Genomic DNA, 16370 nt, shown 5'->3' on the forward strand with positions numbered 1-16370 from the left:
AGGTGAGTTGTCGGGCTGGCTAGCTGGGTATAGTGCATGCCATGCTGTCATGTTATATAACTGCACATATGCCTGTGGTTGCTCTCCTAAAGTACAACATGTTACAACATGTTTTTAATCTTTTAATCAAGAAATGTGTTTCTAAAAAGTAGTTTCAAACATGGAAAATGGCTTATATTCAGCTGTGTTTCAAGCAACCTTGAAGGAAAACAAATCAATCAAGAAGCAAATGATAAGGTACTCCCACTAGTAGATTCATCAATGAGAAGAACTAGCTGAAATCTCACTCTTGTTGTTTGTGTCTATCAGAGTGGCATTCGGTTTTCTGTGTGTGCTACGTAAGCAAAACGGTGTGACCTAGAGGTCATTCCATCAATCAATACCTCAATAAGAACATTAGTTGAGTGTTATAAACCACTAGCTGCCAGTGGATTATCAGTGCTAACTGGTTTAGAGCTCTTCATGTATTTGATTGAACTGCACTGTGATTCTTGTAGTATTTCAGTGCCTTTATATTAGTGCAAAGATATTTGTTCTTAACCATTTTATTGTTTGTTGAAAAATGAGATGGCTTAAGGTATATGATGTACTTCTGATTATTGTGGCATGCATACAAAAAGGCTTAGCCTAGATGGGCTTAAAAGATACCACAAATGAATGTAAAGCTGATTCAAAATGCAGCACATGCAGTTTGAAATAATGCTAAAAAAAAGTAACACACAGTAAAAAGAAACACAGAGAAGCAATTCACATAATTTATAGAATCAGAATTCCAGACTGCAACAGTATTCATAAATTATAACCAGCATATGTAATTCCAACCTACTACAGTAATTCATTTAATAAATTAAAAAGTCCTTAGTGCCATGGCAGGCTTACTGAAGTGTTAGGATTTACATTAGTAGCCAGGCTTTGTTTTAAGGTTTTTCTGTTTGCTTTTATATTTATTGACTGTTTTTGAGGCATATGGTCCCAAAAGGATCTTTACATGTAATAAAATGACATCAAAACAATCCAAAGAAAGAGTAGTTGAGTCTGATCTTACGAAAGTGTGAGTAAAATGATTGGTCTTTGTTATAAAAAACGTAATATGTGATGTACTGTGAGTTACTGTCAGGGCGAGTGTCAAAAGAGTTTTCAGATTGGAAACCAGGCTGCCCTGTTGGGTGTATGTTTGTCATAGTGCATGCTGTGATTGAGAGGCAGGGTTGGGGGGATATTTTTACAGCATTACTTCCTTGTCAGAAGACAAGGAAGAGATAAGAGAGAGAAAGCAACCACGTGTGCGTACATGCATGCTTGTGAGTGTGAGAGAGAGAGAGATTGCTCAGGATTTGGCAGTGACCCCAGTGGGGATGTTTGGTCTTGATATGACATTTGGTGTGACTTAAATCTGCACATAAACACACACACACACATGCACTCAGACACAGATGTGCACACACAGCCAACAGCAGCAGCTGTAGCAACAGCAAGGCACTGACAGCAGGCTAGAGCTGGAGCTTACTCTCTGCACGTGGCACCATGGACAAGCCGGTTGTTGCTGCAGGACAGTTGGACAAACTGTGAGCGAGGACTTGCATACATAAATGCCTTTGTGAATCTGTACCCCAAACTTGTCCGGTCAGTTGTTCATCCCCTTTATCTTATTGATTGCTGCCAATCAGCAGGCAGAGGCAGTGTTTCATGTTGTGGTCACAAAGCAGTGGGGCAACCGAGTGGAACACTGCAGAGAAGTCTCCCATGTGTGATTTCTGCTTTTATACGCCTCTGAGACTGCAGCTTTTAGCTCCATCACATTCACAAGGGTGCATGCGTCCACACTAGGGCTGCACAATTAATCAAAATAATATTGAAAGCGCAATATGGCCAAGTGCAATATGCAAATCACAGAAGCTTTTTTTGATAAAGGTCAAATATGTGACAAAACAGCATTATAATGAAGTATTGTAGTGCTGCAGAGATGCACTGGCTACAAATCTGGTTTTAATAGTTTTTTTTAAGTGAAAATTAAATTTGTGATGCAAAAATAATAATTTCTACACTAATTTTGAATCCTATCGTAATTGCAAGAACTGTCCAAATAATCGCAATATAATGAATTTATCATATCCTGCAGCCCTAGTCTATACACAAGTACAAGTTGTACATGCCGTCATACACAGAAACACATGATGCCTCAGATCCTCACATACATACATGCCAACCACATCCCCAGGAGTGTCTCTCTGGGCTATTTTAGACTGACTGAGATGATTCATTTCAATATGTAAAGTATGAGGGAGGGAGAAGGAAAAGACCCTCTGCTTTAACTGTAGGTGAACTACTGGTCGATCGGCTGGTGCTTTTAGATCTAGTGTGGTCATCAGCAGTGATGATTAATCCCCCTCCCTAAAAAGAAAAACAGTTTCCACTTGCTCTGAAAACAATATCATAAAATGTCCACGGCAGAGTTTTTTAGGGATGGACTGGGAGGCTCGGAACCAACTGCAGCCTCACAGATAAAGCACTGTACCATCAGACTGGGCCACAATGGACGGAAAGTTCACAGCAGGGGCTCTGCAGTGAAGAGAGACTGCAGAATTATTTGCCTCCTGGCCACAGCTTATTAACTCCCTCTCTCTCGTCCCCTGTCCCATTTTCCTTTTTTTTTTTTTTATTGCTGCATCCTTCCCATTTGTCATCGCTGATTATGCTCTATATTGTTCCTCGACACACTCCTCCGCCTGCTCCCAATATAAGCAACTTTTTTTTCTGTTTGGGACTGAGATGATATGATTGATGAAGCATTGATTTTGCAACGGTTAATAAAGTGATGAAAATTGATCCTTGCATAGCACTTTATGGTCAAGGAAGTGTGTGTGTGTGTGTGTGTGTGTGTGTGTGTGTGTGTGTGTGTGTGTGTGTGTGTGTGTGTGTGTGTGTGTGTGTGTGTGTGTGTGTGTGTGTGTGTGTGTGTGTGAGAATTGGCAGTAAGTGTTCATGTTAACAAGGAAGGCTTGGTTGTATTTGCATTAATCCTACAGTAAAATGTTATGCATTTATTTAAAAGAAATCTTATCATAGACAAACAGGTGCATTTACTTCGAGGCAACATTTACAACATCAGTCATACCTTGCTGTGGGAGGGAATGTCCCTGTTTCCCTCAGCCTCTATCAGCCTCATTATTAATGGACTGGAAGCTGCGTTTAGGGACATACATTCATATGTACCTCCTCCCTGATGGATGTCTGATGAAAGGACATCACATTAGCGTTCCATACACTTGTTTCTCCAATGAAGCCTGTCTCAACAATAAGGCCATTTTCCATTATGCTTTTTAAAAGCACAATCAGAAGCTGCTCCCCTCCTCCCTGCCTTGAAACCCTAACGCTACTCTACACCGGCAAAAATTAGCTTCCTATTTACCTAACCTGGTCTCCTTTTAGAACTGTAAACGTTCCCATGTTTCTGTATACATAGAGGTGTCATATACTGGTGACTGTTTTCATATAATTTAGCTACCTTATCTAGATATTGTCCACCAACTCTAGCACTGACCTGTGTGTTTCATTTTACCTGCTAACATTTAGCATAAACAGCTAAATGTGGAAAAAGTGGGAATTAACTTTTTCCTTTTAAATGTTTCCGTGTTACACATTAAAAAAAACACAGATATATACAAATAAATGCTGTTGAGTCACACTATACCACATTTTGAGTAGGAATGCAATTATAATTATTATTCATTATCGACTAATCCGCAGATTATTTTCTCGATCAATCAGCTAATTGTTTTTGTTTGTAAAATGGTGAAAAGTGGCTGGTATAATTTTCCAGAGTCCAACTTGATATTTTCATATCGCTTGTTTTAGACAACCAACAGTCCAAATCCAAAGATATCCATTTATTAGATATCAAACTAAGTGTTTTTAATGCACAGCTGGTTGACAGTTTTAACTCAAAGGTCACTGTGGCCTAATATTACACATTAACACATTTTGGTCATATTCAAGGATTGATGTAATTATGACATCGTTTCACAAAGATGTTTAATGGGATACAATGTAATGAAATGATATTTCCTTATATACTTTTGACAACAAAACACTTTTTTGGCCATTATTCAACAGCATAACTTGAGAACGGAAGGTCGTGACCGTATTTCACAGTTGGTCAGACACAGTTGGTGACACTTATGACTCAAAGGTCATTGTGACCCCAAAATAAGTTTTTAGCCATAGTTTAAGAATTAATTGGGCAGATTTCACACACATGTTGACTGGGATGACGCACCAATAAGTAGTACAGTACGGACTTTCATCTTTCCATTTCATCCGTTCTGCCTTTCATTTACTGCCTCGTTCTGAATTCCGAGCATCATAATGACGCATAGCAGCGCACCTAGATAATTGTGATCCTGGGAGTAAGTGACTTTCACCTCAATCCCTTCCAAGTATTTACTGCACAAATTATATGAGTCTGGACAGACTCAAATGTAAATTAATGTAAACAGCAACTTGACTGGTTGGTGGACTGCAGGGTGGAAAGTCTAAGTCAACAGACAGATGAAAATTTATTGGATTCAAAATTCTTGGTTATTATTTCTGTTCATCGACTAATAAATTACCTAAACAATAATTTCAGCTCTAATTTTGATGATAAATTTGATGGCAACGTTACACTTCTTTTGAGACGTTAAAAGAGTTTTAATATCCTTGCACTAAGATCAAATACGCACACTCTCCGTCTTACCGCTCCTCGCGCTCTCTCTGCTCTTTGTCGCCCAGCCTGCTTCCTTCCGCCTATATATCCCCTGCAGATGGCAGTGGCTGTGAGCCATCCCACTGGGACAACGTGTCCCACAGGGGTTTAATCCGGACGCCAGTTTCCTGCACCCTCCTGCCCCTCTCTGACATCACCAACCAGTCCTTGATTTACCTCACCGGGCCGAGTTGCTCTCTTGAATTTGAATCAGTGTGTTTAATTATAGCTGCTTTTAAAACAGGTTTTTGTACCCAGAGGTACAGTAGGTCGTAGCTTCAATAATAACCCAAAAATTGTTACAGGCCTGCCTATGTTAGGCTGCTACACATTGAGGATAATTAAGCATTTTAATTAAGCCTTGGACTAAATGCTAAAGTTATGCTTGCGGGATTGGATTTAAATAGTTTTAGGAAAGGTAATGACACACGGTGGTTTCACTCTGTATTTGCTTGTTTTTTGTACAGTTCTGAGTGTTGTGTCATGATCTGTCTTCTTGCCATGAGTAAAATGGAGATGTCAGCCGTCAGGGCCCCACTGATACAACTCCTGTCACTCAGAACATGTTTACAGCAAAGTGCACTTAAACTCCAGATAACTAATTGTGTGTGTTAATGCTTTATGCAGCAACATCACACCCCCCCCCACACACACACACACACACACACACACACACACACACACACACACACACACACACACATACAAACACACAAACACACAAACACACACCCTCCTCCAGGCCTCTCTTTCTCCCTCTAGTTGGGAACACTTCAAGTGGCGGTGCACATGAATGGCTTGACGGGCTGCCATGGCAACTGCACGGCCGAGACACAGCCAGGCTGACAGACATTTCCGACCCAGCCAGGCGTCGCCACATTGATGTTGCCATGACAACTCTGTAAACAGCACGCCTTCCTGCTCAAAAAGATGAAGACATTTTTTCGGAGTCGTTAACATTTGGGGTGTGTTCGGCTTAAATCTACACCAGAATTAATTTGAAAAAATGAAACTGAAACAATTCAAGCTTGTCAGGTCTGTCAGTCATCAGTGAATAAGATGGATGAATAAAGCCTGTGGCTGTTCATTACATACCATATCTCTGAGTGTGTGGTCAGTTTGACCATCTGCGTTTCCCTTGGGTGCAACAACAGTGAGAACAGAGGTCCCCTAAGTAGGTCAGTTGTTGGTGTGAGGCTGGGCAGGCTTATCTGGGCACACAGTGGTCCGGCTCAGTGGACCAGCTCCCTTTGTTCCATAGCACGGCTCCGCTCAGCGCTCCCACAGAGGCAGCCAGCATTGCTGTAGCCTCGGGGTCAAGTCTTTCCAGCAGCACAGCTCAGGGCTCTGTTAGCTTCTTTATAGAGATACAGAGGTGATTACCGACTGTGGTAATCTTTAAGTGTGTGTGAAAAGATTACTTTAAAATTACCTTTCCTGGCATGTTCTTGTGAATAATCATTGTTGTTTAGGGTTTATAAGATGTCAATCAAAAAAGAATGAGCAGTGGAAATGCTGTACCTTCATTTTTAATAAAACAGCTTGGGTGATAGTTGGATTTTAACAAGTAAACAGCACTTTAGCTGTCATCTTTTAATTTATGTCTTAGTTGATTGCACATGGAAACACCAGTTAGTTCATAAACGCTACAGTAAATGTGTAATCCACCATAACCCTTGTAACCCAATGTCGGACATCCAGTCCCAGCCCTTTAGATAAAGCCTGTCGGGGTATGGGGGACATTTTCTTGCAAGAGATGATTGATTTGTATGGATGTTTGAAATTCGGCCTCATCCAACTTCCTTACAGGCTTTAAGATTATGAGGTCAATCAAGCTAGTCAAATTATTTACATTTTCTAACTTTAAAAACATACATGATAACACATTATGTATAAAAGAGGATTTAACAATACACCTACAGACTTATTGTGTGGAATGTTCCAAATTAAATTTTTAATAGATCTCAGTATTAATATTGTAATCTATATAATAGAAGTTTTCACAGCAGAACACAAATACATTGAATCATGTCATATGTGAGGATGTGACTTATTCTTTTAAACTTTTTCCACTACAGATGAGACTAACGTTCCTCAAACTAATACATGAAACAAACATAAATCTCATCATGCACTAATTAGCATTTTCTTTTGCCAATCTTCTGGAAATTTGGTTCACATTTGCACTGCATTTGGATGGAAACCTGACTAGTGTGACAATGAGTCAGCATGAACAATACCAGGACCCTGAAACTGAAGCAGCTAAATGGAATTGATCCATCATTCATTTCATTATTTACACCTGTGCTTTTCTTACTGTGAAAATTTAACATGTCTTCTGCGAAAAAGGTCTATCAAATTTTCAAATCTGATGTTGTTGTCCTAAGAATAAAATACCAGGTTTGGATGATCCGCTCAGTTTGAACATACTCCAAGGAAACATCACAGTCTGTGTAATTTGTAACTGTCACAAACTACATAAAAAATAAACAAGAAGAAAAGTATTTTAACTGCCAAAGGGGAAAATAGGTTCATCTGAAGTTGAAATCACCATTCCCACATGTATTTAGGAGCATGCTTAGTTAATGTTGCAGTCGTTCCTTTAAATACAAAAAAAAAGTGAAATCAACTGAAGTAAGCACTTTACACTGCGGCAGGAATAACTAATGACCAAAGTTGCACTTGGCGATGTGTTGAGATTCAGTTTGATTGCCTGAGGGTCTGGATGACACACACCATTTGAAATAGATGATAATGATGCACAATGGATAATATTTCATATTTTCTTTCATTTATCTTTATTTATTGAACCAATCCACACCGTTGAGTAGCTGTGGCATCAAGGGGCAATGAAATAACAGAATATATGTGTATAATGTGTTTTTTAATGGGGCATTCATTCTAATTATTTGTTTGATATTTGAAGGATACAACAAGCATCTAATGCCACAAGTTTTGCAATACTTTACTTTTTAGATATCCACTTCTTGGTGACCTGGAGTCAATGTGCTGCCACATTCAAAATACTTTTGGATTCAAGACTAGGGCTGCATCCAGCGATTATTTTCATTATGAATTCATCTGCTGATTATTTTCAAGGTAGATCGATTTATCATTTGGTCTATAAAATAGTGAAAAGTACAAGTTGATGTCTTTCAGTGTCTTGTGTTGTCAGTCCATAATCCAAAGATATTCACTTTAATATGAGACAAAACAGAGAAAAGCAGGAAGTCTTTATATTTGAGAGCCTGAAAAGACAATTTTCGGACTTATTTGCATGAAAAATGACTTTGAATACTCAATTATCACTATAGTTGACAAATATTTCTCTGTCGATCAACTAATCGATTAGTTTACTAATTGTTGCAGCTCTACTCATGATGGATGTATATATATTTCCATTTACTTTTGCAGACTTTTCTATTCTAGTTTTTAAAGGAAAAGAAGTTGATTTGCGTGTGCGAGGGTGTGTCTATGTGGAACCCACAAATTGTGTTTACCACAAAGCCTAGTCTAGCTTATTGTGTGATTTAGAAGGAGCTTCAAATGTAAAGTAACCTGAATGCCGGTGATGTCAGCCCCTCCATTCATGAAACACATGAATAATTGAGAAAGCAGCAGGCTCAGTGCACCAGCACCAAGTAGAGGTGGAATGCAAAGTGAAAGCCATCTCTTTCCTCGTTTGCTCTGTCTCTGTCTCTCCCCCTCCCTCCCCCTCTCTCTCTCTCTCTCTCTCTCTATCCGCTTGCACATTCATCCTCAATCTCTTTCCATCTATTGTCAGTCTGCAGCCGTGAAATTCTGTGAACGAGGGGCTGAAATCGCGAGAGAGGAGCCTTGCTTGGATACTAGCGGATGCAGTAATCAGGCAGATGATCCGACGGTTGGGAGAGCGGCAGAAAAAAAGGGGGGAACAGAAAAGTGCAGGTTGCTAGAAAGAATGGGAGCTTATCATCTTCAATTAGACAAAGGAGGAGAGAGCGCATGATAGGAAGAGAAAGAGAAAGAAAGTGTCTGATCTTCCAGCTTCAGTGGTTTCTCTCCATTTGCCAGGAAAATACGTTCTTTTTATCTCCCTCTGCTGCGTTCGCTTCCTCCTCCTTTTCCCCCCCATCCTCCTGGCATGGTCCAGAACTCGTCCACCCTCCTTCCCTTTCTCCCCCCATCTCTTCCTCCAAGCCATCTCCTTCCTCTTATGCCTCATCCACGGCTCCCGCTGCGTGAATGAAGCCGTTTGACAAGGGCTGATCGCTGCGGAGCGGCTCTCTACATGGCTACGAGCAGGTTAGTGCTGGGAACAACAGCGTGCCTACCTGCCTGCATTCAGGCTGACTTAGATGGAGCCTGCATAATGATTAGTTTCCCTGCTTGGCAAGATCAACATGTACTATTTAGAAGGAGAGTCCAAGGGGAGGGCAGCTGCATCTCAGACCACCAGTGCCTCTTCTTTGGCAGGTGGCGTTAAGGGCGATGTAAGCTGGTTATTAGGAGATCAGAGCTGGCCAGGGAAGATCAGTGGCCCTAAGCCTGCTAAAGAAAATCTCCCAGCCTGCCTCGTCCATCTCTCTCTCCATTTATCTGTCCAGCTACCTTTCTTCTTTTACACCAAGAGAGAAAGGAAAGTGCAGCGCGGAGTCTTTGGGATGATCCGCTGGATGAACAGCTCATTACTGGGGACTGACTACGAGGACATGGTGGTGTTTGAGTGTGTAACGGTGGCCAACGAGGGCTGTCGCTGCCTTGAGGGCTGCTACGGCGAGGTGTTGAGGGACTGTGTCTTTCATCAGGGGTATGGCAGGCTCTGTGATGCATGTTAGTGCCAGCGTGCGTGTGCGGAGAGTATGAATGGGTGGGGTAGGATGGGTTTGATTATATAACGTATAGTTCTTGTTGAGTTTGTTGTGTTTGGTAGATTATGTGTTTCTGCTGTACGTGGGCGTGTGTATTCGGTGTCCACATGCATGCCCATGTTTATGTCTGCTTCTGTGTACTGTACGCGCATTCCTGTCCGTGCATCCTGGTGAGCGTGGTGTTCCTCATGGCCTTTTCAAACCAAGCGGAGCCGAAGGGCCACTGCCAGATGGGTATTTTCCAGGGTCAGCAAAACTGTGAAAACAAGCGGGGCCCTCAGAAAGGCCCGGAACTCTGTTCTATTGTGAAGCTGAACGATTGGACAGCTTGAGCCAGTTGGATTTAGAGCTTTAGAGCTTATTTAAAGAAAAGACTGTAACAAAGTGGCACAAGCAGCGTGCTTGTTTCTCTTTTATTTATTTTTTTCTTTCACTCTGTATGTAGGAACTTGACCTATTTTGAGTGACTCTGACATGCTGGGGTCCTGTCTGATCCACACCTTGAAGTCAACTGTCTGTCTGTCTGTCTGTCTGTCTCTCTGTAATGCAGATGAGTTTTGTGCTTGAGCCTCTGGGACTGATATCTCTCGCACAGTATGCAAATTAATATGCTTTACTGTACAAAATTTTAGATTTTCTTTTAATAATTAAGTAAGATGTTAATAATGCTAGATCCAGTACATTTGAAAATGAAAATAAGCTTTGAGTAACTGTCTGTAACCCTGTAATGTTTTGGGTTTTTTTCGATTTACTGAGCTAATTAATTCAATTTTCCAACTCTTGAATTCTATATACCCAAAACCCATGTTAGTATTCTTTAATATGAAATATGATGTTCAGCCTACAAGCCTTTTTTGGGGAAACTTTAATTAATGTAGCCTTAATTCAGTTAAACTAAATATGTTAGATGTACAAATTACCAAAAGAAATATTACGTGCACACAACTACATATTGAATCTTTAGATGCAGAAAAGTATTACAAAATATTAACATCCATAAATTTGAATGATGGATATTTGTATCAAAAAGTTCAGAAATCAATCATTAAATGTGCAAAAACTAAGCCGTGATGGGCAGTGTCTGTCACTTTGCCTCCCTGCTGTATCTCCCGCTCAGACAGCATCTCTAACAGCAGAGCTGGTGAAGTATATTTAGTCACACACTCTGAATATTTAAACCACTCTCTCTGTTCACGGTTGCTATAGTGATATTCATTCTAAGCTGAGCTTTGTTTGAGCTTTGTAGTTGTGCGGTGCTCTAAGTGAAATGGCTTTTTAATTGTTAAATTGTTGTCAGCTCTCTCTCTCTCTACAGTACATCATTGAAGTCTTTGGACCACTTGATCAATGCAACTCTATAACTCAATAGCTCATGTGAGTGGTGCCAAAAACACCAGTTTTCATAAGTGAGGGACACATTCCCATCACTCACTCAAGCTGTAGTTTATTGCTGTATTTGATTCCAAGAAGCGCTTTTAAATTGAAGAGACTAGTGTATCGTTTTTTTCATCTTTGCACAACCAATCAACTGGTCCTTCATGACATCAAAACTGTCATATGTTTCTCGTAATAGACAGCTACTGTACAGGTGGCAACAGCTGTGTCTATTATTCTACAGCTGAAGAACTCATTGTGCTTTTTCATTTAATTCCCAGAGCATTACAGTCCAGAGATAAAGCCCCGGCAGGTACTCTTCCTTTATGTCAAACTCTGTGTTTTGTTTCATGTAGCCATTACTAACAAAGCAGCTGTGATAGAAGCTTTTGTCTGCTCCTCTGCAGGCTAGCGTCAGCTGCATGTTCACTCTATCCACACCACCATGCTAGTTCAAAGAGCAAACTGTTGTGTGAATGACTGATATCTGGCTTAGTCATCCATTTGCTGATGATGGATCCTTGTCCCCATTGTTTACCGCCGTGTATCTGGAAAGGAGAGGTGATCCGTGAATTCCTCATCTGCTAAAAACAACAAGTGGGGGTTCCTGTACCAGATGAAATCTAGTTGCTTGCTGTGTGGAGGGAAAGTATGAGAGATGATCCTCTTGTAAATGTTTTGTTTTATGTAACACTGTTTTTTGGGCTTTGTTACCCAACAGACCCTAATCATAAAAGGTATTGCTCCTCAGCCAACCTTTAAATGACTTTGTTTGCCAGAAGAGGCCAAACCACTGCTAAAACCTACATGAATACATAATATTAAAATCAAAAGATTTTAGCTTTTTAGTTGTGTAATTAATGACCTAATGGGGCTTAGATTTAAGCTCCCAGTCTTGTACCTATCCACCCTGACCTACAGTGTGCTAGGAGTAGTGTGTGTGTGTGTGTGTGTGTGTGTGTGTGTGTGTGTGTGTGTGTGTGTGTGTGTGTGTGTGTGTGTGTGTGTGTGTGTGTGTGTGGTGTGTGTGTGTGTGTGTGTGTGTGTGTGTGCGTGCGTGCGTGTGCGTGTGTGCTTCTCAGCATATGATGAAAGCTGACCAGTCATCATTAACTAAGTTAGGATGTATTACATGGAAAACCGGACCACTGGCACATTGTATGATGGTGCTGTCTTTGTCTCTTTAAAACTGACTAATGTGTTTGTTAATGTTTGGGTGGTGCTTGTGCATTGTTTGCAGGAGAATATGCAGTGGCGGTGGATGCAATTACTTGAGAGTTGGGAACACAGTGTGTGCAGTATTTCTGTGTTATCTGCCAAATGTTTATATGTATGATGGCATTAATGGCAGATTATTTTTGGGTGGCCTGTTCGTGTGCTCTTGAGATGGATGGGAGGTTGTGGGGGACGCCATGATATCCACCAGTCCCAAGTTCAAATGTAAACCTAGTAAGAACTGTTAATACTCTATAACGAGAACCTTTGCAGCTGGTATCCAGAATATTTTAAGTATAAAAATATGACTGATACATCCATCTGTTGTATTTGCATAAAACAAATTAAATAGTTAAATCACTTCTTTACATTCGCTGTCTGATCTGTCTTGGTTTACTACTATGATGTGCCCCAAGTGACCAAAATGTAGCTTTAAATAGTGGCATAAGCTTTAGAAAGACTCAGATCAACCGAGAGAAGTCCCTATGGCCATGACAAAGTCACAATCCCACACTTCCAACTCAGGCATAATGGCCAGTTGTTTTTAACTAGATTCAACCCCGGGCCTCTACAAGTGTTTTTAAAGCTATTTTCAAGAGTGTACTTTTTAATACTTTTTAATTGACCAAAAAGCTGCTCCCAAGAGTAAGCTGATGACCTTGGACAAGACATGTAGACATGGCCACAAGCAAATATACAGCATCTCTAATGAGATGGCCACAGCATATGATGATGAAAGTATCCTGGGAGGAGATAACCCATTTTATTAATGTGTTGCGCTGACCAAGGAGAACTGTGGCCCAGTGTAAGAAATGGTTCAGTGATATTAGACAAACAGAACCGGAGGGCCAGTACCTGACATGTAGCCACAATTCCCTCTCTCGTGCCGTGCTACAAACTGACCACCACTGAATGACATTCACAATTTAGCCTTGTACTGTATACATAATGACATTATCAGGACAGACAGACAACTAAAGCCAAATACCATTTGTTATGCTTGATTGTTACTGATACATCCAACCTCTTTCGTCCCACATCAGTTCAAAGTCTCTACAATACTCTTACACTACACCCACCTTACTGCTCTCTTTAGCTATATAAAGTAAGAAGTAATTTTGTACTCAGATAAAGGGAGTTTCTGTGTTTTCAGAAGACAATACACTTTGTAGCCTTATTTAGTTTTGTTGATGTTTCCAAAGATGAGGAAATTAGGGTTTTATATTGGAGGCAGACCACTACGGCTGAAATAAACCTCTGCTTACATTGTAAAAGACTATACTATACGTACCTTAACAGGTGCTATTTCACACAACAAATACCGTATATTTAATGATGAATGTGGATGTTGTTTAGGACATCATCTATTAACAAAATTGATCACAAGACGAGATGTAACCGGATCTCAGCTAAACAATTCCATGGGGGGGGGGGCCCTGGAAGTTAATCTGTCCGCCTCAAACAGAGCATGTGAAAAGCATTAACACCGTGTGCAACAAGGGATATTGATATTTTACATATCCCATCTGCAACAACTTGAGTGTGTACTGCATGTGTGTTTAACCCAGACAGTTTCCTGGCTCAGACGGAGATGGTCATGCATGCTGAATATCAATGCTTTCTACCACCAGAGTGAGGATTTGTACTCAGACTCCATAGCCTGGTGGATGACATACACCACCTGGTCATTTTAAACTGCAGCTTGGCAGTAAGGAGTCGTCTTGCATTCACCTACCACTGAGCTGTGGCAGTAGTAGATGTCTACTTCAAATAACAAATGTCCAACAATTAATGTCTTTCAAAGAGCGCTTTACCTGCAAATGTGCTCTTAATCAGGTCAGTAGGGACTAATCAGTAGTCAGTGCAGAGTACACAGTGTACAGTACAGTCAAAATGATCATCCACTGAAAAACAGACCATTTGGTAATCATATAAATTGATGTCAGAGGTACCATAATACACCAGACGTGCATTATCTATCCCCATGCATTAAACAGATGTGCAGGCTCTCTGTTGTCCTTGCCTTTTAAAATCAACCAGCTCCTGATACAACACACTGACAGTCAGACAGAAGCTGTCAACGTTGCCCTCTATGATCCAGTGCTCTGAGCTGCTCTGAAGTCCTGAATGTAACAGTAGATCAGTAATTCATGGCCACTAACAGCGGCCATTGGCTGGCAGTGACGTAATGGCTTGCATAACGCCATGTCAAGTAACTGTGCCTGGCGGGTGCCCTGCCACTCAGATCACTTACAGAGCCTTTTGTTAGCTTCTGTCATTGTGAGGAGTAGGCTTCTTGCTGAGCCACTGATGCGTGTGTATGTGTGTGCACGCATGTGTGTGTGTGTGTGTGTGTGTGTGTGTGTGTGTGTGTGTGTGTGTGTGTGTGTGTGTAAGAAAAGAGAGTGTCTAGTGCTGGATCACAGAGGCTACCTGATCGGAACTTTGTGTACGATGGAAGGACAGGGACTACCCATCTTAAGACAATAGTCCTTCCACTTGGCTGGAGAGCCGTTAGTGGAGGTATTAAAGCAAATCCCCATGTTAAAGTCCATATGTACCTCTGTTTCAAATGATGAACTCATATGTTATAGTCCTGCTTTAAAAGCCAGAATGATGCTTACCACCAGACATCTTATCTCTAATCATTCTTGTTATATCTCCCAGAGTGGCTTTGCTACAGCCATGCCAGCAGTTTTAGTATTTCAGGGCAAAAGATCCTTAATCTTTCCAAGGCCTCATATTTTACGAGTGTTAAAATAAACAAGTTGGATGTTTTTCCAGACTTAGTACATTTATTCATGAAATTGGTGATGGGCTCAAAAACAAACATATTGATTTCCTTGTTGCTTTTAAAGTTCAGCATTAGTGAGAAAATCCTTGCGTCATGTGTGACTGTGTCTTACTACATTTGTTAACCCTCCCTGCTGCTGCTGCTGCTGTTGTTGTTGTTGTTGTTGTTTTTGGTTTCCCGTATTAGTTTAACTGTTATTAGCCAGGCTAGCACATGCTGCTTCAAGCCTATTAATTCTCAAGTGGTGTAAGCATGAGGAAGTAGTGTATGTGCTGTCCTGCTGTCCACAGCGATCTTTAAACTGCACTACTTTGCATGGTGTCTGCACTGGTATATTCATGGAGTATTTGTATGATTTCTTAACATTTGTTTTCAAGAATAGATGAGAATGAATGTGTAGATGATGGTCTTATCCCTCTCTCTTTCTCTTTTCTACTAGCACTGCCAGTAACTCAAATAAGAGCACACCTGCCTGCTCTCCAGTCCTGCGTAAACGGTCGCGCTCTCCCACACCACAGAGCCAGGAGGGTGAGAATATGGTCGAGAAGGGTTCAGACCACTCCTCTGACAAGTCTCCCTCTACGCCTGAGCAGGTTGTCCAGAGAACATACTCCCTGCAGTCAGCAAGAAGCGGGGGAAAGAACTCAAAGGTGAGCGACCAGGAGTTGCTCCTTCTTTATCCGTTTACTTATGTACCTGTTGGAAATGAAGGTGTGCTGCACTTTTACTGGAGTTTAAAAACATATTTAGTATCTCAGCAAGAATGCTCAACAGTGTGTCCCTTCCACTGAAAAGAGTTGGCACTGTGAGGAGAGAGATTCCCGGTAGAGAACAAATACACAGCACTTTGTGCCTCACAAAGCTGTTCTAACATTTTCACAGAATAGCTGTTGTGAAAGACTTCACTGTGGGACACAAGGTGCCAATTTCACACACATGGATTAAGGTTAGACTGGTCAGGGTAAGGCTTAAGACACTTCTATGAAACTGTGAGTGATCTCTGACTAAAGGCATAAACACCACACATTACGACACATTGCTGTATGTGATAACTAGGCAGACGTATTTAATTTATGAAAATACAGCATAAAAACTTGTATCTGTAAATCTTTCAAAGTTAAAGAACATATTGCGTTCACTTTAATGCTAATACAGAAGAAAACCATTAGCATGAAAGTGCATGTGAAACAGTTACACAGCCTAAATAGGTAGACAACAGCAAATTGAGGTTAGCAACGGAGAGCTTTTCTTTGATGTTTTATAGTGACTCTACTGACACTGTAGTCGAGGTGACGTTGCAACTCTTGCTGTCACATGTAAGCCATTCACAAACAAGTCAGAGTCGGCCCAGCTGTGTTCCTTTTTTCCAGTGTAGTGACGTACCCTTTATGAT

General features: G+C 40.9%; 1 protein-coding gene across 19 annotated transcripts in view; it reads left to right on the forward strand.

The window, feature by feature from the left end:
* The window catches only part of gramd1bb (GRAM domain containing 1Bb), a 100602-nt gene that overhangs the window by 62404 nt on the left and 21828 nt on the right, over window positions 1-16370 (forward strand). For 17 of the 19 annotated variants that reach the window (XM_051398212.1, XM_051398207.1, XM_051398206.1 and 14 more), the window contains one exon: window positions 15417-15627. In XM_051398212.1, the coding sequence (XP_051254172.1) occupies window positions 15417-15627 (211 nt within the window). Of the gene's footprint in view, window positions 1-8721; window positions 9029-9281; window positions 9534-15416; window positions 15628-16370 lie in introns of those variants that run through there. The other 2 variants (XM_051398224.1, XM_051398217.1) reach the window with 2 other exon arrangements.

The sequence above is a fragment of the Dicentrarchus labrax genome, unplaced genomic scaffold (assembly GCF_905237075.1).
Source record: "Dicentrarchus labrax unplaced genomic scaffold, dlabrax2021, whole genome shotgun sequence".
NCBI classification, from domain to species: domain Eukaryota; kingdom Metazoa; phylum Chordata; class Actinopteri; family Moronidae; genus Dicentrarchus; species Dicentrarchus labrax.